This window comes from Homalodisca vitripennis, chromosome 7, assembly GCF_021130785.1.
Source record: "Homalodisca vitripennis isolate AUS2020 chromosome 7, UT_GWSS_2.1, whole genome shotgun sequence".
Lineage (NCBI taxonomy): Eukaryota > Metazoa > Arthropoda > Insecta > Hemiptera > Cicadellidae > Homalodisca > Homalodisca vitripennis.
In genome coordinates, this window is record NC_060213.1 from 134,309,784 (window position 1) to 134,334,986 (window position 25,203).

General features: G+C 37.0%; 1 protein-coding gene across 2 annotated transcripts in view; it reads right to left on the reverse strand.

The window, feature by feature from the left end:
- The window catches only part of LOC124366358 (integrin alpha-PS2), a 312,546-nt gene that overhangs the window by 177,696 nt on the left and 109,647 nt on the right, over positions 1-25,203 (reverse strand). For both annotated transcript variants that reach the window (XM_046822855.1, XM_046822853.1), the window contains exon 3: positions 21,857-21,978. In XM_046822855.1, coding sequence (XP_046678811.1) covers positions 21,857-21,978 — 122 coding nt within the window. The remainder of the gene's footprint in view (positions 1-21,856; positions 21,979-25,203) is intronic.

Sequence of the window (25,203 nt, forward strand, 5' to 3'; positions counted from 1 at the left end):
AATCGCACCACCCAAATTCAGATAAAACTGGAAACAAAAGTGGACCAATCGCACCACCCAAATTTAGATAAAACTGGAAAGAAAAGTGGGCTAACCACACCACCCAAATTCAGATAAAACTGGAAAGAAAAGTGGACCAACCGCACCACCCGAATTCAGATAAAACTGGAAACAAATGTGGACGAAATGCACCACCCAAAATCAGATAAAACTGGAAAGAAAATTGGAGAAATCGCACCACCCAAATTGTCCTGACTTCAGTTCGCTCTGGACTCATCCAAAGAACAGTACGCTAGGTAACCTGTACGCGCGGAAACTATTAGCAAAGTAGCTAAAGTAATTACGCTAGAAGTGCGACGCGGGAACTGATTATCAAGATTGCAAGTCCTGTTAAACACCTGTTATTACCACACCTTATCAGCGATCGAAGGCGATAAGGGTGTTTAATCTTGAATGCTAACTGGAAGTCGGATATTACAATGTTTCTAGGAGAATGGTTACACGTTTGTGTGGTAACGATGCTATCTTCTCCTATGCGATGAGTCGAAACAGGTTTGAAACGGGGGGAAATAGGATTCCAATGACAACTAATTGTATGTGGCAAAGTAGTTATTGAAATTGCTTTGCTTCTATAAACTAATTTATGTGAACGTACTCATGTGAATGTGTGAACATGAATTGGGACATTTAAAGAATGCACAATTATATTTTTCTGGTTAACAATTTTAAAGTGACATTTAAGAATTTGCATTGTTCAAACAATCATTTTATGCAGGAATCCTTAGGCCTACCTTCAACCCGATCAGTAGAATGGCCAAAGATTTAATAAAAACAGTCATGAAGCCCGAGCAGGGCACACTAAAAGTTCCAGCAGGATACACTAAAAGTTCGAGCAGGACACACTAAAAAAATGAGCCACTAAACTAAAAAAAAATGGAGCGTGAGTATCCAGTCACAAGACATAGATAGCCCTCGCATCATTTGGATGTACCATTCAAATATGCCAAAATTGTCGTGGAGTATTTCTAAATAGTACGCACATTTGTCAGCTCGAGACTACAGTTTGATTTATACTTTAAAAAGAATGTTCTGGTACGTATTCTGTAATACCGTGGCATTGCAGACTTTGTAAAAAACAGAAGGATGAATTAAAAAAGAAGAACGTTGGACTGCAACCACTGTAAAAATGCAATCAACACAAACTATGCCCTAATTCCAGGGCTTATTGGATATAAAGGTTATCGAAAACGACAGAACAATACTTTTCTGAAACTATATTAAATTACTGAACATAATTTTCCAAGCTCAGCCTATAGGTAATATTCAAACGCATGCATGCCGGTACGTTGGCTTAATATTTCACAAACATATGTTACGGAATGTGTATAATTTTGAGACTTTCTTAAAAAAAAGCTGTTAAATAAATAAATTATGATGTATCCTCGTACCTACTTGTAATTTGTGCTCGGGACTTGCATCCTGTGCAGTGACAACGCCTGGACTGGACCCCAAGCAGCTTTTGGGTACGTTTTAGCCCCTTCCTATCCCTTCTTTACTTCTTTCTGTTCGTTATTATTGCATGTATTAATACCTCCCCCACCCGACGAAGAGGATAAATTCCAATCCCCGAAACGTTGTGTTACACCTTTTATACCATATAACGTTGGAAAAATGTGTGAAATCCTGTTATCCTTTCATAAACACATAATTATAAAAATATTTTTTTAAACCCGTTATAAATCAAAGTAAATTCCGAAGCCAAAGGTCAACGACATGCTAATTAGTGTTTTAGCCGAGTTTGACTCACGAAGCTCATATTGTAAAAAGACTAAATTGGTTATCAGACCTTTCAAAAAAGACTTGGAAGGCGACCTTCCATGCGAACAGAAGGATCATAACAGAATCCTGACCGAAGCGGCGAAACAGAATATGGGTCAACTAAAAATGGCGATGAAAGGTGATCTGCGAGGTGCCAACAGGGCTTCGGCTCGTGTGTCGAATGTTCACCTGCCTGATACCCGAGGAAACCACAAGCTGTACGGTAAGTAGTTCGGACAGTCTCAGTGGTTTCAGTAATCGAGATGAATCCTGAAGGCGGAGGCGTTTGGGGCTCCATCTTTTTTGCAGTTCAGTTTGAACTACGATATTTATCCAACGTCAATTAAAAATACGATCTTCATTTGTTCCTTTTTTATATTCTAAATTCTCTCTTGCCAATGACGTAGTGTAGCGTGTACAACGGTTATCGCAAGATAACGTCAAGCGTGGCTGCTGCTTGGATACGTGATCGCTGAGCGTTCCTGTCCTTGCAAGCAGCCCGCCTGCCCGGCCATTGGTGTTGGTTCGGAAGTCACCTTTAAGCCGTTGGTCCCCAGGTAAAGAGTTAGAGAGGGCTTCTTAGCCCTAACTTCGCCTGGTAAAATAAAAGACTACTTTACTTTAATTTTTTTTACTTCGCCATTCCAGAGAGCTCATAAAAAGTACTTTTCTATCTCAAATAAAACTTGGATGTCACTTCCTTGCGAGAGGATTGCCATCGCGGAAGAAAGAATGTTTGAACACAGAGGGTACAGGTAGTAGCGATGGTACACGGCTACCTGGAATAAATTTCAAGCATGTTACTATACTCAAACGTTTAAAATCATTGATTATGTGTCAGTCTATGAGAAGATAACTAAATCCAACGCCAATAACTGTTGCCACTTACAACGTTGTAGTTTCGCACTATCTAACTGCACTATCTATTAAACACGTTGAGTACACTCAATGTTGAGTAAACAAAAAAAATACTCAACATTTTAATTTTAATACGTAAAAAATATATAAGATGAGGTACAACTCTAAACAAAATATTTAGTATAGTGGCGCTATCTATGCATTATCGGACAAAATTTGTGCCACATAATTCCTACAAGGCCTATTGTCTGGAAAGATAAAAAACCATAGTGATCAGGGAATAAATTTTAAAAGAAACTTTGATCACCGCAAATTAAATCGTTTTTTTCCGACATGGTCGGAAGAATTAGGTAGATATTGTGACGAATGTTAATCTGTTCTCACGGGATTTATATGTATTTAAATATCTCGAACATCGTCCAAGATACAAAGCAATGTTTCGAACAAAAATTGTCGGAAATGGTATGACAATTCTAGAACAGTTTTGTTTTTTCTTCTAGATTCATAAATAACGGAGTTGTGCATTTTTGAAGTGCAGAATATCACCGTATTGATACGAAACTGTGTATCAAGCTGGCTAACGAATTTATCCGAGATAGGATAAAATTTTGTACCAAGTTTCAAATTGTTCGGACGTTTTTATGGAACAGTTATAGTTTCCAATAGTCACATATACGTAACATTTTGAACGGGGGCGGCTTTTGGGCTTTGGAGGTTATGTTTGGTGAAGTAGCAGACATTTTCTCTGCTACCATCAGGGCGATTTCAATGGGCTGAAAGTATACCTAAATTGATATCTCTTTTGGACTGTTCCATTCATCTACTAAAAATGAGTCACGAGATGGAAGTAGTTCGAGTAGCCTACCTGTTTCTTGTCAAAATATTGCAAAAAGACCAAAGTCAAACAGTACCAAATTGTTGTAGATGAATGGCCCTCTGGTACCCAGCTGGTAGCAACGATACACAGCCTAGCGGGACCAATAAATTAATTAGTTTACTACCATCTCACGATGAACTGCCGAGTAATTACAGCTGATTGTCTGACCGACGGACGGACGGACAGACGGACTAGGAGTCACGTGACGCACGCTACGGCCACAGCCTCCTATAATTGATCTCTGCCGTGACTGCTCTGCCAATGAAGAATCTAATTAGGTTTGACTTATCTGCCATCTCCCCGATTATGTCCAGTTTCCACCGCGGATGCCGCTTTTTGCCAGCTTTCGGAAACGATCTTCGATCGGATTACAATCAGATTAGGACAATTCGCGCTCATTTGGTCGAGAACTGTTTCTAATCTTCAGATTTTAGATTGCCTTCTCTGCACCAAGAAGTAGTCTTCACCTGTGTACGATCTGAACATCGGTGTATTAAATGTGGAGTTACGACAACCATGAACTAAATTAAGAGTAGTTATTTAAATTTATCTTTGCTAACTGTTGCACCATTATTTAGTTGTGTTTTATATAAAACATTTTTTCGCAACCCTGTTACTCGTTACTGGTTAATATAAGTTAATCCATAGTTCTTGGAACTAAATTCTTGGCGGATTAATAACCTAATTGGCACGCATTATTTTTTTCTCTCAAGAACTTGGTAGCTGCCGTTCCTACTGCCGAGCAACATCTGGCCATCCATGTCTACTTCGAGTCTCTGATTTCAACTTCGAGTCTCTGAATTTAACTTCGAGTCTCTGATTTCAACTTCGAGTATCTGATTTTAACTCATAGTCTCTGATTTTAGCTCCAAGTCTCTGATTCCAACTTCGAGTCTCTGATTTCACCTTCGAGTCTCTGAACCTGAATTCAACTTCGCTTTATACACCTTTAGTTTATTAATCTTCACGTTTTCCGCCTACAGCTTCAATATCGAGCCGAGATGCTGACGCCCGCGCTTGTGAGTCGACATCAACGTGAAGGAAAGTTAATTTTAACATTTTAATAATTGTTAAGTTCGTATGCAAAATCCCCATAGAACATTGGAACCATTAAGTCCACACCCGTAATATAATTTAGTTAATTATCACTCTATTTGGCAGCAACGTGGCAATACATTATTTTATTGTTAATATCTAGATGATTTTATGTTGATTTGCCACAATTAATCATATAAGTAAACTTTAAAAATCGAGTATTCATTACTACGACCTCAGCGGTATCCAACCCCATGTGTTTACTCAATAACGGCAGAGAGACGTAAATTCGGTGACCCGCAATGGTGGATCAGCAAGGAATAAAAAGACAACGGCAAAAACGCAGACGCCATCTAGGTTTGTCGTCATAAATCTATATCTTGCGACCACGACCTGTACGTGAACACAGGACGACTTCAAGTGTATCTTCGGAGCGTCATAAGTCATCATTGATCACCTACGTTCTCACGACGAGCTCTGTTTTTCCTTTCAGATCAGCGGTCGTCGCCATGATGCCAAGATGGCGGATTGACACATCGCTTGCCCGGCTGACACGGCAGTATCTCGCAGTCCTATTGTCATTCAGCCCGCACTTCTGCCGGACAAATTCACGGACCGATTGTCTTGCTTTTTTCCATAGAAAGTCGCATTCTTCTATCCGATGTTCGGCCATGTTCGATAGTTTTTGTGGGCCTCTCTTCCTTTCGAGCTGTGTGGGAACCGATTACTCAGCTCGTTGTGTCACGTGACCTTACTGTGTGAGGTCAGAATGACTAATACAGTACTGTGACTAACCGCCATCGCATTTATGGCAATATCTATGTTCAGACTGAAAATGTATTTCTCGAATTTTTGACTGAATTGTCATGGCTTCCAAACCGGATTCAACAGCTCTCGATCAATTTTGAGGAAATGCTGAACTTGCTTTCTTCGCTTAATATGTTGAATCAAGTTTTATCTTAAACAAAATAACATTTTAAGAAGCGCAGCCTGAAAGTTTCATTGGAGTCCCTCAAGGCTCCAATTTGGTGCCTCTGTTGATCCTTAGACAAGTGTTGAACACTTGATTCTTCAACAAATCGGTCACGTCATGTCTCATTAGGCAATAAAAGGAACAGGGGGCGGGAGCTATAAAACAATAATAGCCATTTTTTATCAGGTGATGGAAAAAGCATTAAAGTTAACTTTAATTATTTTACGTGTTGTTTTTATACAGTGAAGTTTTAGAAACATAGTTTACACATGAAAAATTCTAAAACTTTCTAATTGAGATCGTCTTGGGTTATAATGAGAATATGAGTATCTCATTTTCAAACCATGGGGCGAAAAAGTAAAAAGTTGTTTAACCTAATTACCCCTGCTACATATTGAAAGTAACTTAAGATTTGAAATTTGTCAACAAGCTGACGCTGCCAGAGACTAGACTACTTAGACTACTGGAATCTGGAGTCATTTTCGTCTGAGAAAAAGTCGGCAACAAAGTAGTTGAAAAGAAACTCTTTACATCGTTTCGCCTCACTTTAAAATTTACGCTATTAGGAGTTAACGAAACACTTTATTACTTTGAATCTCTTCAATTATTGAGAAACCCATTTACCCTTAGGAACATTAGTACTTTTGGACTATAAAACACATAAGGATCCAAGACATGTTCGAGGTTGTGACACAGGCCTTACGAGCACAAATGGAAACCGGTAAGACAACGACGGAAATAAATATGAGTCATAATAAAAAGAAGAAACGACGACCTTAAGTACACAAAAGGAAAACTCCAGATGGAAGGGGGACACGGCAGCCGCTTGCCTGTATTCTTGGAATGCTGCACTGACCGCGACTACTGGAAGTAGAAGATCGTATTACCATTGATGGTCTTGTGATCAAGACTTGGAAGAACTTGCCTTACACGGCCTTCCTTCGCGCTGGAAGGTTACGCCTCTGTACTAACATCTTTCTTCACGTACAGTACGTGGTGTCGTTTCAACCTTTCCACGAGTAACATGTCAAACTTAAAATATATTTAAAAAAAAATTAAAATTTCGTTTTGGCAAGGTTCCGATTGAGAACTGTAATCCATGCATATTTTCCATACAATTACATCCCAACCTGTTTAAAATTGCTTTAATGTTTGTAATTTATTATAAATCATAACATGGTTTATACGTAAAATCAAATCAAAATTTATTTCCACAAAATACTGAAAAACAGAAGTAAATATTTTATATTGAAAAAGAAAACAAATGTAGCATTTGGATATCTAATGGTAATAAAATATGCAATAATATTCAAGTAATGCAATTCAAAATAGTTAACATTAAATAATTTAACGCTAAATAATATTTAAAAGTCTTATATCACAAAGAAATCCATATATTGAAATAAAGAGAGAAATTAAAAGTTATGTACGTATACAAATATAGGGTATTTATGTACGTCGTGTGTTTTTTATGTATACAGGGTCATCCAAAAGTCAATGGGCACCACTGCCATTTTTGGACGGTTTGACCAGTTGATATAAAAATTGGATCTTTGTAGGTAGTGAGACCTACTTTTTGGCGTGGTGCGCCCCAACTCAACATTTTCAAACGGCAACCATAAGGGACTAAAAATTAAACATTTTGCGCAAGCCGAAAGTCCCCATCACAGTTTCAAGATGGCGGCCGCTGAGTGGCGAAAATGGGGTTTTCAGCTGTTACAAACGGATTTGCACGAAACTTTGGGTAATAAATGTGTACCTGATATCATTTTTACAAATTACCAAATACGTCATCAAACAAGGAATCGATGGGTTATCCTTCACACCCATTGAATTTGATTGAAAAGCGGTATCTGGAGGCTTTTCAGATGAGGAAGCACAAATTTTTACAACGATTTTCATGAATCATTGTACACGTGTACAATGTGGCGGAGTCAAAATGACAGTGAACATTTTTCTACAAGACCGTATTTACCCAGCTCGTTGATGTGAATTTCGACTTTTTTAATGTTCATGCTACTTCCAAATTATTTTAATTTTTTTTTTTTGAAATTTTTGTTTTTCCTTAAAATGTAAAAAACCCACTGCATTTATATAGTATCGCCACTTGTATTTTGATGACACTGACTGTTTATATTACGTGTTATTTCATAGACAAACGCATCATCTCAAATATACGAGATGACTGGTTGGATTATTGCTTAATATTCCATAAGGAGTTTGTATAATGTATACAATATCATCATTATTTATCACTGAAAATAAAGAGATCAAATAACCTTGACACGTTTCATCTTTTTTCATTTTGAAACTAGTTCGTGTCACAGCATTGCTTCACAACTGGCGGCTCTTTTAATAATGTTATTTCTAAGCTAATAGGTTTTTTTTTATTAAGACGTGAATATTGTATGAATACATAAATATTTCACTACGGTTAGCAGTAATTTTGTAATAACAGATTTGTCTGAAAAAGAACAAAAATAGTGATGATCCTAAAACGGAGCCTTGAGGGACACCATACCCAATCTTTCAGTGAAGAAGTTATTCTAGAGTAAGAACTATTGAAAATTTCAGATAGTTCCATACATAGAGTTTGTAAAATGTATACAATACAATCATTTATCACTAAAAAATAGAAGTCAATAATCTTGATAAGATTCATCTTCTTCTGAAACTAGTTGTTCGTGTCGTTTAAGAATAATGTTATTTCTAAGCTAATAGTTTTTTTTATTCAAACTAGGTAAAAATATTTCATTACAGTTAGCAGTAATTATATAATAATACATTTCTCTGAAATAGATCAAAAATAGTGATGGTCCTAAAACGGAGGGACACCATACTGGATATTTCAGTGAAGAAGTTATTTTAGAGTAAGAACCATTACAAATTACAGTTAGTTCCACAAACTGAAACCATGCCCATGCAGTATCCGTTTCCGGTATAGTTTTCAATTTATTTTAACTTCTATGAAGTCCTGAAGTTTATAAATAAATAGCTAAAAATGTCAAAAGTTGGTTCACAATTTTATTTTATTTTAAGACTAGAACAAATACAATGATTTCAAAAAATAACACCAGGAATATAAAATGTTTACCGAAACCCAAAATAATTAAAGCTAGAAACGAAAACTTGTCTCGTGTGTAAAGGAAGTTACCAAATTATGTTATTACACTATGAATGACACGAGTGCCAAACAGTGTTTATATTTGTAGACATATTATTTCAGGCCGATTCTCCGTCTAGAGGGGAAGTTAATTTGAATGGCTGTGGGACAAGTTAATTGGGTGTCCAGGCTGTATTTAGACGCGGAGGAGGAAGTCCCAGATTTGTTTTGTCTGGCGTGGCTCTGTAGGGTGCGGGGGTTCTATTGGTCCAGAACCGTTTTTGTGAACTCGAACAGTCACGGTCTGTTATTGAAACCGTCTCTAAATGAGACTTTCTGTTGATAGATCTGATCAGTAGCAGGCCGGTGTCACGGTACTTTTTGATCAGCCTACAAGTAATTGGTTATAAATATAACATTGATTAAATTTTAATTCGAATAATAAATAAAACCAGGAGAATCCCAAGCCTACCTCGTGAGCCAACCTTGTTTAAGCTGATAGCGTTCTTGAATACTTTTATATATTCAAAAATATTTGATTATTTACAGATTTTTAAACTCTGAAGGTCACATATTATGGCTCTCCAAAAATGTAGTTTTTTTATCGACAAGGAGAAATTTGTATTTGACAGTCCACGCAGGAAAGTTTTTGAATATTGAATTTTCTGCAAAATAATCGGTATATGAGGAATTTTTGGCACTCCTCGTCCTTTTTAAGGATACAATTCAAATGTAATTTTGTTCATTATTATTTATTATATCCTTCCTTTTTGAATATAGGCTAGGAGTCCATATTTTATTTTTGGAAGTCAAGATTGCATTCAGATACCAATAGTAGGCAATTCGTTCAGTTTGGTACACGAAGCGACTATACTAGGTAAAATATAAAAAGTTTATTTTTTCCAAAATGTTTTACTTTTGCATCATAAACAAACCTAAGGTTTATTTGCCACAATGAAACCAGAACGTTAGCATTAGGTGTCCGTTTTATGATCTGTTTTCCCTTGCTACTAATTTTTATAAACTATCTGAGGGCATTTATTCACACAAAAACAATGGCCCATTTTAGACTCCAAAAATAAGGCTGTGAGAATCATTGGAAATTTGAATTACAGAGAGTAGTGTAGGGAATCTTTTGAGGATTGCTGACTGTACCCTGTCTCTATATTTTGGAGGTGATCATGTACTGCAGATCAAGGTGTGCCTTGATTCGTGGCAGGAACGTTCATCAATATGAAACTAGAAGCAGGGACAACTTTCGAACTTATCAACGCAGACTGACATTAGCGCAACATCTACCGCAAGAAATTGGTGTCAGATTAATCAAAAGGCTCCCTGAAGAAAACAAAATTTCCAACAATCAAAATCAATTTAGAACTCGTCTCAAACTCCTTTTGGTGTCCAAGGCTTTCTACTCTGTTGATGAATTCATTGATAAGCCGCTGGGATATTTGGGAGTGCTGGATCTGAGGTCAATGCAATTGTGTCTTGAATGACTGCATGAATTGTGAGTATAAATTTGTGTGAATGTGTAGATGAAACTGTGTAAATTGACTAAAATTATTGACGATTGTGATACGATGTAAAAATTGTTAAACTAATTCAATAAAGAGATTATTATAGTTATTTCTAGAAAATAATGCGTATCCTCAGACGCTAGGTAATATAACCTTTAAAAGCATTTCAAAATAATCAGAGACCCGATTTATACAATGAATAGTTTGATAAACATTTTAAGACTCTGCCAGGAAACCAAATTAAATGGTGGCCCATTTTATTACCATCTTGAAAAAATTATAAATCATCATGCGAGCAAGAAATTAAACAATGTGCGTTGTAAGGTTCCTAGAATATATCAGAAGAGTATAACTATTGGTCTAAGCTATTATTTTATATATAAATATTTGATATCAATCGATAACTATTACAATCTAAGATTTACCTTTTATCAATTTGAAATACATCCGACTGTAGGGCTCTACCCCAGGGGCTTCCTAACTTACAATATCAATCATATGAGTATTTTTGTTTAGTTTAAAACAGCTGATTACTAAAAGTGTATTTCTCAATCCACTTATGATCAGCTGATTGGTTACAGTATTCACTGTAGTACGAGACATATCGTTGCAAACCTGGACGTTCGGCTTTTTTTACTAATAACGTAAAGAGATCTAAATCAGCAATTTTAATAGCAGTATTGTCGCAAGAAACTAATATAATTTACTCATGCGAAGATAAAACAGTATATAAAACCTCAGGATTAAGTGTAATAAACAACAGTTTATTTGCCACGACCCAGGTTTGCCAACCTAATATCGTCCGTTTGATCATTACAAATACCATGTAAACGATTTATTTTTTGCTTTAATATTTTAGTTATCATTTAATACTGAAGTAATAGGAACACTGAATAAGCTGTGGGTTTTAAACACACCAACTGTGGTTATTAGGTGCCTTTTTTGTGAATATCTTTTTAGTAAAGTTAACGAATCATTATTTAGACAATCTTTTGATTATGTTGGAACTCAATACATCAATCAATTACCTTTTGAAATAAAAGATAGAACTAACTTTAAGCTAAAAAGATTGGTATTTCATAGGAAAGTGTTTTAATAATTTAATTTTTAATAATATAATTGAATAGACCTACAGATTAAACACTTTTAGACAGGTAGTCTGATAGTTAATCTGTCAAAAGTAGAATGAGAAGATATTGTTTTATTTTTAAATTGTATGTGATAATAATATATCCACAAATAGAAAGTGAGATAAGGATTGAGATAAGGACTGGATACAATAACAATGTTATCATTATCTAATCGCACTGCCACAGCCTTACCTTTAAATACGTGGCAGTTTTAGTTCCGAATTGTTTTCAATTTGCTATTATGCAATTACATGTGGAATAAAATTATCATTATAAGTATATTTCATAGTGTTCTTTTTGTGTAAGACAATTCATACAAAATCATTCTGGTTCTAAATGGTAAAATTCCTAAAAGCAGATCCGCTGGAGAATTGTCAAGATACTTCAAACGTACACTAGTTTGGGGCCGAATTCCAGCAACTGCAGCTACTGGAACCACGCCTGGCTCGCCTCCAAACCTCACTGGAGGATCCAGAACCAGTACCAGAAGCCCTCAGAGGCAGACGCAATGACAAGCGGAAACGGATGACACGTTAACCACCCCTCCGACCAGAAATATTTTGATCGACGCGTCCCGGCGGCACACCACGGTCAATTAGAATTAATGGACAATGGCCACCGATGATTGATGGGATAACGGAATGTAGCGGAGGATAGACAGAACCATTAATTGAGCGGAGGACACGTAGGTATTAATTGCGGACTATTGGAACAGCTGATGGCAGATAACATTGCGGGCGCGGCGGGCAGGCGCCCGGGAAGCTGGAAGGTACCCAAGAAAAAAGAAAATGGCTAGAGAGTTGCCAATGTCAAGTTTTCCGAGTGTCACTACAACAAATGTCATTCACAGTTTTGGAAGACAGTGAGCAAATGCAGAAACAGAAGCAAACAGACGAAATGGGAAAACAATACGAACCAAAACAGACGTTTTAATGTAAACTAATGTTAGGACAGCGCGCATACAATCTGTACTTTTATAGAAGCCATCATCAACTCAAAGAGGATGCAAAGAAACAGGTTCCGCATGTTTTAAAACCCGTGGCTAACTTCCTATGTCTCCTATATTTATTACTCGAAAGTAGCGATGCGAGAATCAAATTAAATATTGAAAAGAATCGAATACGGTGCATTCAAAAGTACCCTTGTATTCGAATACAAGTGGTCAATTGCTTTATCTGCGTTGAGCATTTCTAGGAGACAAGTCTAGCTAGAATTGTCTTACTTCCTTCCCGTAATCCATTGTTTTTTTTTTTTTTTTTTTTTTTTTTTTTTTTTTTTTTTTTTTTTTTGGGGAATTGCCCTGCCACAAAGGTAGCAGAATCCTTTGCCTTTTTGTTCCTCCTACAAACGTGCCATACCCATGATAATTTATGGACTTCAGAAAATGTATTTGTTTACTCGCTACTTCAATCCCGTCTAAAGATTATTTTCTACTGCAGGTTTTGTCACCAATGATTGTAGAAATAGATAGAAGCAAAAAACGTCAATCATACACTGACGAATGAAGTGGGAATAATTGGTGAGTGAATGGATGTAGGTAAGTTTGTAAATTGTATGTTTGAATGGGATTTCTTGTGGTGTTTATGACAAACATTTTAGCAAGTAAAAAGTAAAAACCTGACTTTTACCCTGCGTTGTATAATGTTCCGGCAATAATCTGATATGATTTGATTTGAATTTAATTATTGACAATGAAGTGATTTATATTGATCATCGTGATGAAAAATCAGTCAAAATGTTTTCTGATTGGATAATACAACCTGTTTTAAATACCTTTCATTGTGAGTCGACTCTGTAACGTGATACATTATAAATGATAACTCTGACAAAACAAACTTATTGTTCAATGTGGACTGACTGGTCAACGACGGCCAGAGATGATACAATGATACAGAGATGATCACTGGCCAAAGATGATGATACAATCCTATAAGAGGTAAACTTGCCAATACAAGCGCCTCACGTACGATCTAGGCGCCATCTATATCTGTCTGTAGTGTTCGGAATACATGAGTGACTCTGACCGGAGCTTGGCTGACAGTGTGATTTACGGAGGTGTTCAACCATTCTGCCCTCCAGGCTCCCAGGCTCCTGCCACTGCTGAATGCTTCCAAGGTAGTCCTTGCAATCAGCTACACGACAGACCCCTCTCAATAAATTTTGATCCTTCAACCAGAAATTCACCAGATGCAATATTCAAGATTTCTTGATCCTCGAGTTGTAATAAACTAAAAGAAGAACTCCTTTCCTTAAATCTTGATCCTTCATCAAGCAAATTCATCAGTAGTGCGTTATTTACGATTCTTGATCCTAAAGTTGTAATTACGTACAAGAAGAACTTCTATCCTTAAATCTTGATCCTTCATCAAGCAAGTTCATCAGTAGTGCGTTATTTAAGATTTCTTAATCCTCCAGTTGTAATAAAATAAAAGAAGGACTCCTTCCCTTAAATATTGATTCTTAATCAAGCAATTCGCCAGTAGTAAAGCTTTCAAAATTTCTTGATCCTAGCGTTGATAAACTAAAAGCAGAACTCCTTTCATTAAATCTTGATCCTTCATGAAGCAAATTCACCATTAGTGCGGGATTTAAGATTTCCTCAATTAACCAGTTGTAATAAGCTACACGAGAAACTCTTAACATTAAATCTTGATTCTTCATCAAGCAAACTGACCACTGGTATCTTCTAAACATATGATGTAAAATATTATAATCGTAATTCAATATCTTTTACGTACAACGCTTTTGTGCTCAACCTTTTGAATTGCTACCAATTTAGATTTGTTGGTTGTTTTGTGGCTGACAGCAAAGTCGTGTAGGGATAATAAAGTCATGGAACAACTCCGCACTGAAAACTAAGCAGATGCTGAATCTTCACCGGCACTGATAAAATCAGCTGCGAGTGTTTGAATAACTTTATGTAGAGATGAAATCTTTTTCATCATTTTAATTCGTTTATACATCAAACTATACTACTACTATAACTATAAAACCGCTCTAAAGTCACTACAAACACGTTTATGAATAAAGAAATTATCTTGGCTAAGGATGGTGTTGAGTTGAAACGTGATATGGATGCGATTATTACATATAAAACCGCGTTCGTGCATGATGCACAGCGGGTTTAAGGATTATTGCAGACTGCATAGTAAACATCAATAACATGAGAACATCAATTGCAGGCTTTGAGATTACGTCCAAGATGAATGACCGAGTCGGTTGTGGTGCAATTCGCAGTCCCAGTACTGGTCTCAGAATCCAGATGAAACCCAAGTCAGCCAGCTGACATTTACAGATATCATCTTTAGGCAGGTCAGAAGAGAATATGATGCAGGCTCATATCAAGACGTCAGACTCTGGAGAGAGCGGCGGTACCTTGATGACTTGTCAATGAAATGTCTACATAGAATAATTTATATAATTTGTGGAAGACCTCTGGAGTAATTTGTGCAGAGGGGTTTTCAAGCAGATCAGCTAATGACCATAATATCTCATTTCTTCCTTCGGGATCAGTTAGCCAATCATGTGGTCTCCCAGTTGTGTGCCACAAAAGCGTTTCTACTGTAAAACACTTTTGTGACTAAATGACTTTTAAAGGAGCTTAAAACTCCTTCGTCGTTGAGCCACGTGTGATCGTTTCCAGCTTGAGGAGGAAAACGTTCATACACTACCGTTCTGTGGCTCCCAGACCGGAAGTCATACCTGCCTGCAATTTCATACAAGTGTAGGTCTCTAACTCTTATCCGATCGCGCTTTGTCTTAAGAAATACGAGTTTTTCCGAAATATAGAGGCAGAGAAGTGTCACCAGTTGAAGATTTCTGAATGATGGCTTGCAAGACTCTCTCCAGTGAAGTTTGGCAACTATTCTATTTGTTCTTTTTTTGTAGTTTTTCAATTCTGGAAAACTGTGTTATGCACATCCACCCCGCAAGATAACACCATAGGCGATATGTGGATAGATCATTCCGTAATATGCCGTTAACAGTATAGGAATTGGGCAATATTTGGAAAATTGTCTCAAAACAAAAATTCCTGATGCTAGTTTTAAACACACTTTGTCAACGTGACAACTCCACGTCAACCATATATTAATATTTATACTGAAGTATTGAATCGTGTTCACTTCTTAAATCTCCTTATTGACTACCATGACTGTTGGACTGATATCTAGAGATTCAATCAATTTAAGTAAATCTCCTAGCATCCAGTAATTGGTCTTTGAATATGGATTAAATTAAATTTATGAACAAACTAATAATTATTAACTTCTAAATTAAAATACAACTGATAAACATACAACCGAATCAATTCTCCAGAAATCCTCACATTGCAGATAAAATAATATAACGAAAGATGAAGTGACTTTAGAATGGTAGTGAGTCTCCTGCAGAGCGCAGGTAGGTAACGAGCTAACGAGCAACGACAGCCAACGATTAGCGACTGGACATTTGGTTCTCCACGATTAGAATTGCCATACGATGAAAAAGCACCAGGCACCACGGAAGAGGAAGTGACCACAAGAGGGCGGTGCGAGGTGGAATGCGAGTTGCGTGCAGAGCGCGGGTAAATAACGAGCTAACGAGCAACGATAGCCGACGATTAGCGGCTGGACATTTGGCTCTCCACGATTAGAATTGGTATGAGATGAAAAAAGCACCAGGCACCACGGAAAGAAAGTGACCACAAGAGGGCGGTGCGAGGTGGAATGCGAGTTGCATGCAGAGCGCGGTAAATAACGAGCTAACGAGCAACGATAGCCGACGATTAGCGGCTGGACATTTGGCTCTCCACGATTAGAATTGGTATGAGATGAAAAAGCACCAGGCACCACGGAAAGAAAGTGACCACAAGAGGGCGGTGCGAGGTGGAATGTGAGTTGCTTGCAGAGCGCGGGTAAATAACGAGCTAACGAGCAACGATAGCCGACGATTAGCGGCTGGACATTTGGCTCTCCACTCTCCACGATTAGAATTGCCATGAGATGAAAAAGCACAGGCATCACGGAAGAGGAAGTGACCACAAGAGGGCGGTGCGAGGTGGAATGTGAGTTGCGTGCAGAGCGCGGGTAAATAACGAGCTAACGAGCAACGATAGCCGACGATTAGCGGCTGGACATCTGGCTCTCTAACGATGAGAATGGCTCGGACAAATGGTGGCAGCAGTACGTGCCGCAGAAGAAATTGAACTGAGGTAGGTCTGCCGATACACATAAATAGCCAATCCTGATAGGAAGCCGCCTGCCAGTTATCTGTCCCACTTCGTAAATCGTTAAAACCCTTTTATTATCACGTTTTCGACTAATGTTTTGCCAGATCGTAATTTTGATAGAGAGCTCTGCCCTGATAGGGCTAACTTAATTGAGTTCATCGATACGATGTGGGGATTGCATGTTTGACACCACAACGTGATTTGTACGAAGCCAAATGTTTATCAAATCTCAGTACTAAACTGATCTTAATTAGATTAACGCTTTACTAATATACAGTTATATTGTTAGAGGCTGCGCTACAGTATGAGAAATGTTTGGTAAGCGTACAATACATTGTTTGGTATATGATTATTTGTGAATGTGTTTTGTTTTAATTATTCTACAGACATTGTAAATACATTGTAAATTCATGCGTCTAATTTGCAACAACAAGATGCGTTCATTAATGAATGCATATATTTATTAATGAACAGATAGTTTTTTACACTTCGTGATTAGTAGACTGAAGAAAATAAATCTGTAAATATTAGGTACTAAATGAAGGAACAGGTAAAGATTGTTGATTATTCCAAGAGCCAATTTAAGTTATAATGAGCAAATTGTAATAAGGGTAATAGAGATCGAATATAAGGATTCTCAATTTTATAATACTTACATGAAAATTACCAAAGGAATTAACATATTTTCTACCTATAACGAGGTTATTTGTCTTAATTAACAATTGGATTTACGATTTTTGGAATTCATAAATTTAATTTTTGTGGATCATAATTTTTTTTAACATGTCAATCTTTGAAGCTATAAAGTTATAGACACTGTAAAAAAACACATTTATATCTTCCTTTTTTTATATTTTGGCCTGGTTTTATTAGTAATTTCCAAAGTTTCAAATAGAAATGCCTACAATTCCTTGTATACTTATTGACTGTATATATTAAACCATCTTAAAAGACGCTATGCTAAAGAGCTATGATTTAGAATTTTAAATCATAATCCAACAAAAATCGATTACTCAATCTTAAAAGATGCGACCTGAAGATTCATTCTGTCCATGCAAATCTCTCCTCCCTACTCAAAATTAAATTTTGATCTGTATTAGAGTTACTTTTTATTATTAATACCGCTTTTACCAATAGATTATTAAATATTGTTAACAACGAAAACATACACTTAATACGTGGTACAAATTCATCATTCGTCATTCTTGTAACATTTTTAAAATGTAAGCATTTATTTGGTAAATGATACATTATTTTTAGGACACGTCTACCTACCTTTTTGGTTATTTATTACAGTTTATTCTTTCTTCGTCTCCATAGATATGTATATCAATTCACAATTAATTTGGTTTAATTTGAAGCAATTTAAAAAACCAAGAATATTACAATGGAAATATTGAGTCAAATATTGCAGACTAGGAGTTTAGAGCCAATTTCCATTGCACAACCAAACAATTTAGTTCTTTATCGATAAAGGAAGTTTTCCTGATAAAAAATATATTGTCAGCAAATCTATTTTGGATGGAGGTCGTAGGTAGTAACCGGTATGTTGAAAATATAAAACAATAGTTTGTCTTCTACGACTATATATATTCCTAGCTTGTCACCCTTAATACCGAAAGTTTGACACAAGACTAGTTATACTGCCAATGGCGCAGTGTAATGGGTACAACGTCAATCGCGAGATAACCAGGTCAAACAACGTCGAGCGTGGCTGCTGCTTGGATGGTTGACTGCTGAGCGATCGTGTCCTTGCAAGCAGCCCGCCTGCCCGGCCATTGGTGGTGGTTCGGAAGTCACCTTTAAGCCGTTGGTTCCCAGGTTAAGTGTTAGAGAGGGCTTCTTAGCCCTAGCTCCGCCTGGTAAAATAAGACATTACTTTACTTTATCACTGCCAATTATTTACGTGTCCAACAGCAGGTTTTAAATAAGTCAAGTGAGTAAAAGTATGGTTTGAGTACAAAATTATCGTTTCATATTACTAACCCTTTTGATGCCCTTCGATTCGACCTCCACCAAAACCATCGCGGCTGATGATCATTTACAGTCTTAGAGAAAATTCCTTAGTCAATGTCAAAAAATTCGGGTTGGGTATTTATAGGGTACATTGCAAATTTGTGCTCTGCTCCTTGGTCATTGCTGAAGGACATACAACTAACTTCAACTGGGAAATAATCTTACGATTACCCCATAACAAGAAATGTGAATGCTGCAACCATTTCCTTCCAGTTGCAAAGATTATTCTTATTTCAAAAGTACCGAGCCGTGAGAAAGATACTATGCGAGATCCCATCAGGTGAGACTTCTAACTATGAACGCCATCATTCTTGGCGCAGTCGCGTTTTAATCTCTCGCCCGGCATTCTATCCCGTTATTTATGTTTATTACCCCTTCAGTAAATCGTTGGTAAAAGTTGGTCTGCGAAATGTGGACGGGCGAGCGGGCAGAAGAATTACTTGGAAATTCAAACGCAATCAGAGAATAATCTAAAGAGTAAATACCGCATTTAACAAAACATGTGGCCCACCCATATTTTAAATTGTACAAGGTTTTGTGGTTATGTTTGATTGGAAGAGAATGGTATGTCAATGGCGACGCCTGAAACTTGGGGTTAAATCCATCATCTCCTACTTCTAAGGGTAAAAGGGATTGTTATTCACCATAAAGGCATTATATAATTACGTATATTACAGGAAATAACAATTAGTTATATGGTTAACTTGCACTTCAAGTAAGCGGTAATGTTTACTTTATTAAGTGGAGTGACCTGCATCTGCTACTATTTTTATACCTATCAACTATTAAGCTTCAAAGTAGAGGATAACCTTATTTGGAAAAAGCTAAAACAAAGTTTTCAGATCATTACTTTAATTTTGGCGATAAGTAGTTCGAAATCTATGTTACAAACAACCAGGAGGCACAAAGCACAGGAACAGATGTGCAAGCACATTAATTTTCTCCTCGAGGCATTTCGACATTAATTTTATGTTTTTCAAATACAGCCCAATATGTGTCTGAACTCCCCTCCAGTATGTACATGACAGTGAATAAAGGCCAATAACAAGACCAAAGAAGGAATGAAAAAATGGATGATTTAAACCAGGAGTTGACGAAGGTTTTAATTAGTCTTGGCTTTATTTAGAGCAGCTGGGACCTAATAGGGGACGGTCGGTTATAGAGTGTTTGTAGTGACTGATCAGGGCGTAGGGATAAACACCGGAGGGTAAACAATGTGCCTCCATTGCGCTGCACCCTTATAGGGTTTGGGAGCTGAAGAGTTCTGGGCCTGCCATTGCATAGGCAGCTGGGATGATGAAGAAACCAATCTTAACAGACCATCGATATTCTATGATCGAGTTATTTCAATCGGTCGATATAATTAGAACGTGGGCTAATAATTCGAGATCTCAAATAACCGATTCAATAGCATTATGGCTTTGTATTAAGTAAATACTATAAATCTGAGCGGCAGTACAACCCATCTTATTCCGGTTGTAGACTCGAGCGGCGGGCCAACTGACTGCTCAGATCACTATCTCAGATCACACCGGCAGATAAGCTTGGTTTAATCAACTGTTTGATGTATAAATTAAGGATGCCAATAACTCAGCCAATTTCTTCGGCGCGGCTTTTAACTTTAATTGCCGGCCTTCGTTGCTATTTGGACGATTGGATCGAAGTAATTGGATTCTTTACGGACTTTTTACACCTTCACCAAGAAGAGGAATTTCTTGGATACATCGATGATTCAGTACTATTGAACGTGGAAATTCAATTGTAATGGATAGAGAATAACAAGTTATAGTCACAAAAGACGGACACTTATGTAAGTCGGCTATTTTCTTATTAAACGACGAGGCGTACCCCAGGGATCACTTTTTTGCCCCTTTCTTTTTTCAGTAGGGTTCATGTTCTAATACATCTTCCCACTTATGACTACCATTTTATGAATTACTACCATTATGATGTATAAATTAAGGATGCCAATAACTCAGCCAATTTCTTCGGCTCGACTTTTAACTTTAATTGCCTGCCTTCGTTGCTATTTGGACGATTGGATCGAAGTAATTGGATTCTTTACGGACTTTTTACACCTTCACCAAGGAGAGGTGTTTCTTGTAGATATATATATATGTATTCACTATTATTGAACGTGGAAATTCAATGGCAAGGGTTGTGTGTTATATAGAATAACAAGATGTGATCACAAAAGATGGACAATTGTAAGTCAGCTCTTCTCTTATTGAACGACGAGGCGTGCCACAGGGATCACTCTTGCGCTCCTTTTCTTTTTCCAGTTGGGTTCAAGTTCTAATACCTTTTCCCACTTACGACTACTATTTTACTTGCAATTAATGATGTTATCCTCTCAATTAACTCAAGACTGGTCGAATAAAAATTCACCTAAACTCAATTCGTAGGTAAAAGTACTGGCCATGAATCACGCAAACTTGCAGTGGCAGATACATAGTAAGATAGAGGATTAGAAGATTTTTGAAGTACTGTTCAAGAAGGTTATCATGCCTGTACGTGAGAGGGTGAAGGCCCATTATATGGGAGGCTTTAATAAGCGGCATACACTCGTTACTCGGTTGTTTTATCGAACAATTCGATATAGTATCCAACTTCGATATGTAAAAATCGCACACGGTAAGAGTTACCGTAACAAGAAGAATCTTGTACGTTACGGTTAAACAAATTGACACTAACATTACAAAACAACAAAATCAACTATGACCTAGACTAAGATATTAAACTTTACCATATTTATAAATTGCCCAGGTTGACATCAATGAGTAACCCGCTATTGTGAAATAGGAAAGAGTTCTCCCCTTGGGTTACCAGGAGCCAAACCCACTTGTTGAAGCCACTTAAACAAATCTCGTCACTTGTGAGAAATATATTCATCGTCATTTTCAAAGATTAGATATTAGTTATTTCGTGCTGTTTATTGTTTAATTACAATTACAATAACTAATAAGTTGAAATCAAATGTTAAGTTGTATATAAATTGTAATATCAAATTATTCCTTCGGATAAAAACATCGACCTATTCGATAAAAACAACCGAATAACGAGTGTAGGTCGCTTATTAAAGTCTACCCCGATTATGCATTGTTGGATCACTTCGTATGTTGTCCTATGAGAAATAGAGAATATCGCCTCACAAATATTACCAACTACCTTTCCTCTCTCGATTTCCGATAGTTTAAGAAACATAGACTCAACTTCTCTTCCCCACTTTGTCTTGATGTAAAAATATGAACTTTCAATATTCAACTGAACACTGATGAAGCAAAATCCCGATGTACAGCAAAATCCTACTTGTTACTGACCTGTGCGGTCGAAGGGGATCTCCTGGCAGTGGTCATCGGTGTTGATGTCACATCTGAAGACCGCTCCGCCCCGCTTGACCCCGGGTTGAGTCGTCTGTGCCTCGGGGGCACCAATCAGCAACCTGCAACACCGGGTCAAAGGTTAGACAAACAACACTGGACACCAAATACAACAACAGCACACAAAATGATGTTAGGTTTATCATTTTAAAACAGCACAATAAGAGTGTATGTGAATTAGAATCCTAGAATGTCGCCAAGACTATAAAATGGAAAACCTTTACTACAGGCTAGAAAATAGATTGAATACCAATTCAATTTTAAAAGTCTTTGCAAAGATTTAATTTCAACGAGCTCTCGCGTTGTAGTACCCAACCTAGTTAGGTTTATAGTTACCCATGAGTTCATGGGTAACTATAAATTCTATTTTTCAATACACGTGGAGCCAATTTTTAATTTATTAATAGCATATTGATACTACATAAAACTAAAGTAGTAGTATACTGTCGAGGTTGTATGTAAAAAATTTGCTTCAATTGTTTTTAATGAAATTTATAAATATTCAACATTAATTGCCAATCATTATAAAAAGTATTTATATGTTAAAAGGGCTGAGGAAACTGAGTCTGAATCATAAACACGGTATTAGATCAATTAAATTAAACATGAACATGGCAACTAGGATAAATTATGCAAACAATTGTAACTCTACAGGCACCGTAAATAATGAAGAACTTCATGAATATATTTTGTCATCACACTGTACTTTCGAACACAGCTGACATTTGCGAAAGTCATCGTAGCTGTAACCTAACTTAAGGAAAATACTTAGCTAGTCAGCTGATTTTTCCTCTCCCAAATCTTGTTGTCTCTGTGTACAATTATTTCCTAGTAAACATCTCTTTCCCTGTATAAAAAATTGAAATTCCCAGTTTTACCAACAGAAGCACTAATGTTTTCAGTTGTAATATGAGGAAAACCCTTTTTAATGAGTAAAAACATCAATGTGATTCCGTTATTTGTTTTGACAGCCATGTTCAAACAGCTTATTTTGACACCAAAATTACATATAAAACAGTGATACGTATCCTTATTGAAAAATAATTACTAGACTATGAAATGCCAGATATTCCTTTAAAGACTTCGTGTGCTCATATTTTGATATTAATGGGTCAGTACCGTAATGCAGATATCAAAGACTAAGTTACTGTCTAAAATTCGCTATAAATAGATTACAATAGCCATAAATGTATACTTTTTTAAATATTTTCTTGATCGGAGAAACAAGGCAAAACGAACTATGGTACAAGAAATGCTTAGGCCGGAACTTTACAATGGACATAAATATATCTTCTTGAATGTGGCAAAAGGCTAACTCAAGTTTTCGTCGGAAATATAATTCACCCGAACCGGAAGTGCTCACAGACGTACGAAGGCTAAGAAATTCGGATAACTGTTAGTATTGATATAAAATGATAGTTTAAGATACGTTAAATCTTCGTATCTTAAATAATATTTTATACGGCGGTTAGATGTATATTAAATATATCTTAAATGGCGGTTATATAACTTGACGGAAGTACGGTATACGATTTAAATCGTAAAGCTCTTCGGATTACGGGATGGAAAAGTTTATATCGTAATGAAAATCAAGTAAAGTGGCATTGAATGTTTCTTTTCCGCCTGAGTGGGTAGTTATTCACCCACTGAGGGCTAGGGACTTGTGGACTATAAACGAGATAATAGAGGTGACCGAGTTTGGTCTCATTAAAATACATACCTCCTGCTCATCATGATTTGTTTAACTACGGCAGAAAATAGCCTCAGTCATCCCCACATGCGTGTATACGTTGGCACACTTCCACAATAAAACCCGTTCAAGTGTTAATGACGTCATTATAAATGAGGAAGTGACACTTGTTCCAATATGGTGTCAGTCGTACTCACATGCGCGCTGTTATGATACGGGAAGCTTAAGAAATATGGGGAAGTATTTTGTAATATGGCTCAATAGGTGGTAATGAACAAAAGTCCCTCTAAAAATATCGCCTGTTTCGCTTCGTTTGGGGTCTATTTTTGAGTTTTAATTTAAGGAATAAAACTCAGAAACTGTTTTCATAGCGTTTGCATAGTCTTAACAAAGCGTTGTTGCTTTCTGCTTTCTGCCCCGTTTCTAACACATACAGGGCGTTTCAGAGGAATCTGCCATACTGTACAAGATTATTCCTGTCATCAAAATAATGAAAAAAGTTCGTATAAACACGAGTCCGGAAATGCTTCCTAGGCGTGTTATACAGGGTCAAAGATTTCAGCTCCCTCATTCAAATCAACTCACAATGAGATTTTCAGGGTCTTTTAAGTCTGTTAATTAGATAGGTTTTATGTAAAATGGGCAGAAAAATCGTATAAAATCTGTCTCAGAACAACATCTTCAATAGGAGGAAATTGGGGTAAAGCAAAAAAGGTTAGAGTCCAAAACCATGCCTAAACAATATTAATCATCTGTTTTTTATTGGGACCTATTGTTGCTCATTATACTATCAAAAATGTATTCCCATTTCATAAGGAAACATAAAGGGTATTTCGTAAACGATACAACGATTTAATCTTTATTCACACACAAAAATTGACAGTGTAAGAAATAATCTCAAATTCTACGTAAAAAGATGCTGGTACCCACAGTCCAATGAATGCTTTGTAGAAGGTCTCTGCTGTTGACCTTTGGAGATTAAATCTTTAGTTGTGATCGCTTGATGAAAGTTCATCCGATAATTCCATTTTTAGAACACGGTATGTTTTCACATTTGCGTCATGCTCTTTAGAACAACATAATGAAATGCTTCAGATAGTTATAAAATAAAGTAAAAGTAAAGCAAAGATACATTTTTACCAGGCGAAGTTAGGGCTAAGAAGCCGTTTCTAACACAACCTGGGGACCAACGGCTTAAAGGTGACTTCCGAACCACCACCAATGGCCGGGCAGGCGGGCTGCTTGCAAGGGCAGGATCGCTCAGCGGTCCCCCATCCAAGCAGCAGCCACGCTCGACGTTGCTTGATCTGGTTATCTTGCGATAACCGCTGTACCCACTACACTGAGCTATTGGCAGCGGTAGGTGCCGCACGAAATAAAACCAACTACAATTACTAAAGGTTTAAGTTCAATCACTTTGCACAAATTCGTGCAACACCCACCTTTGTCAATTTCCACACGTTCTTTTCGTCCGTCGAGTTTTGAAAACTGTCGTTTTCAGATACTTTTGTGGATTGCTCCATTTTCGGTCCTGACTTTCGGTCAGCAAGCATGAAGACTCCTCTCATCGTCACCATTTTAATTATCACTCGGCGAG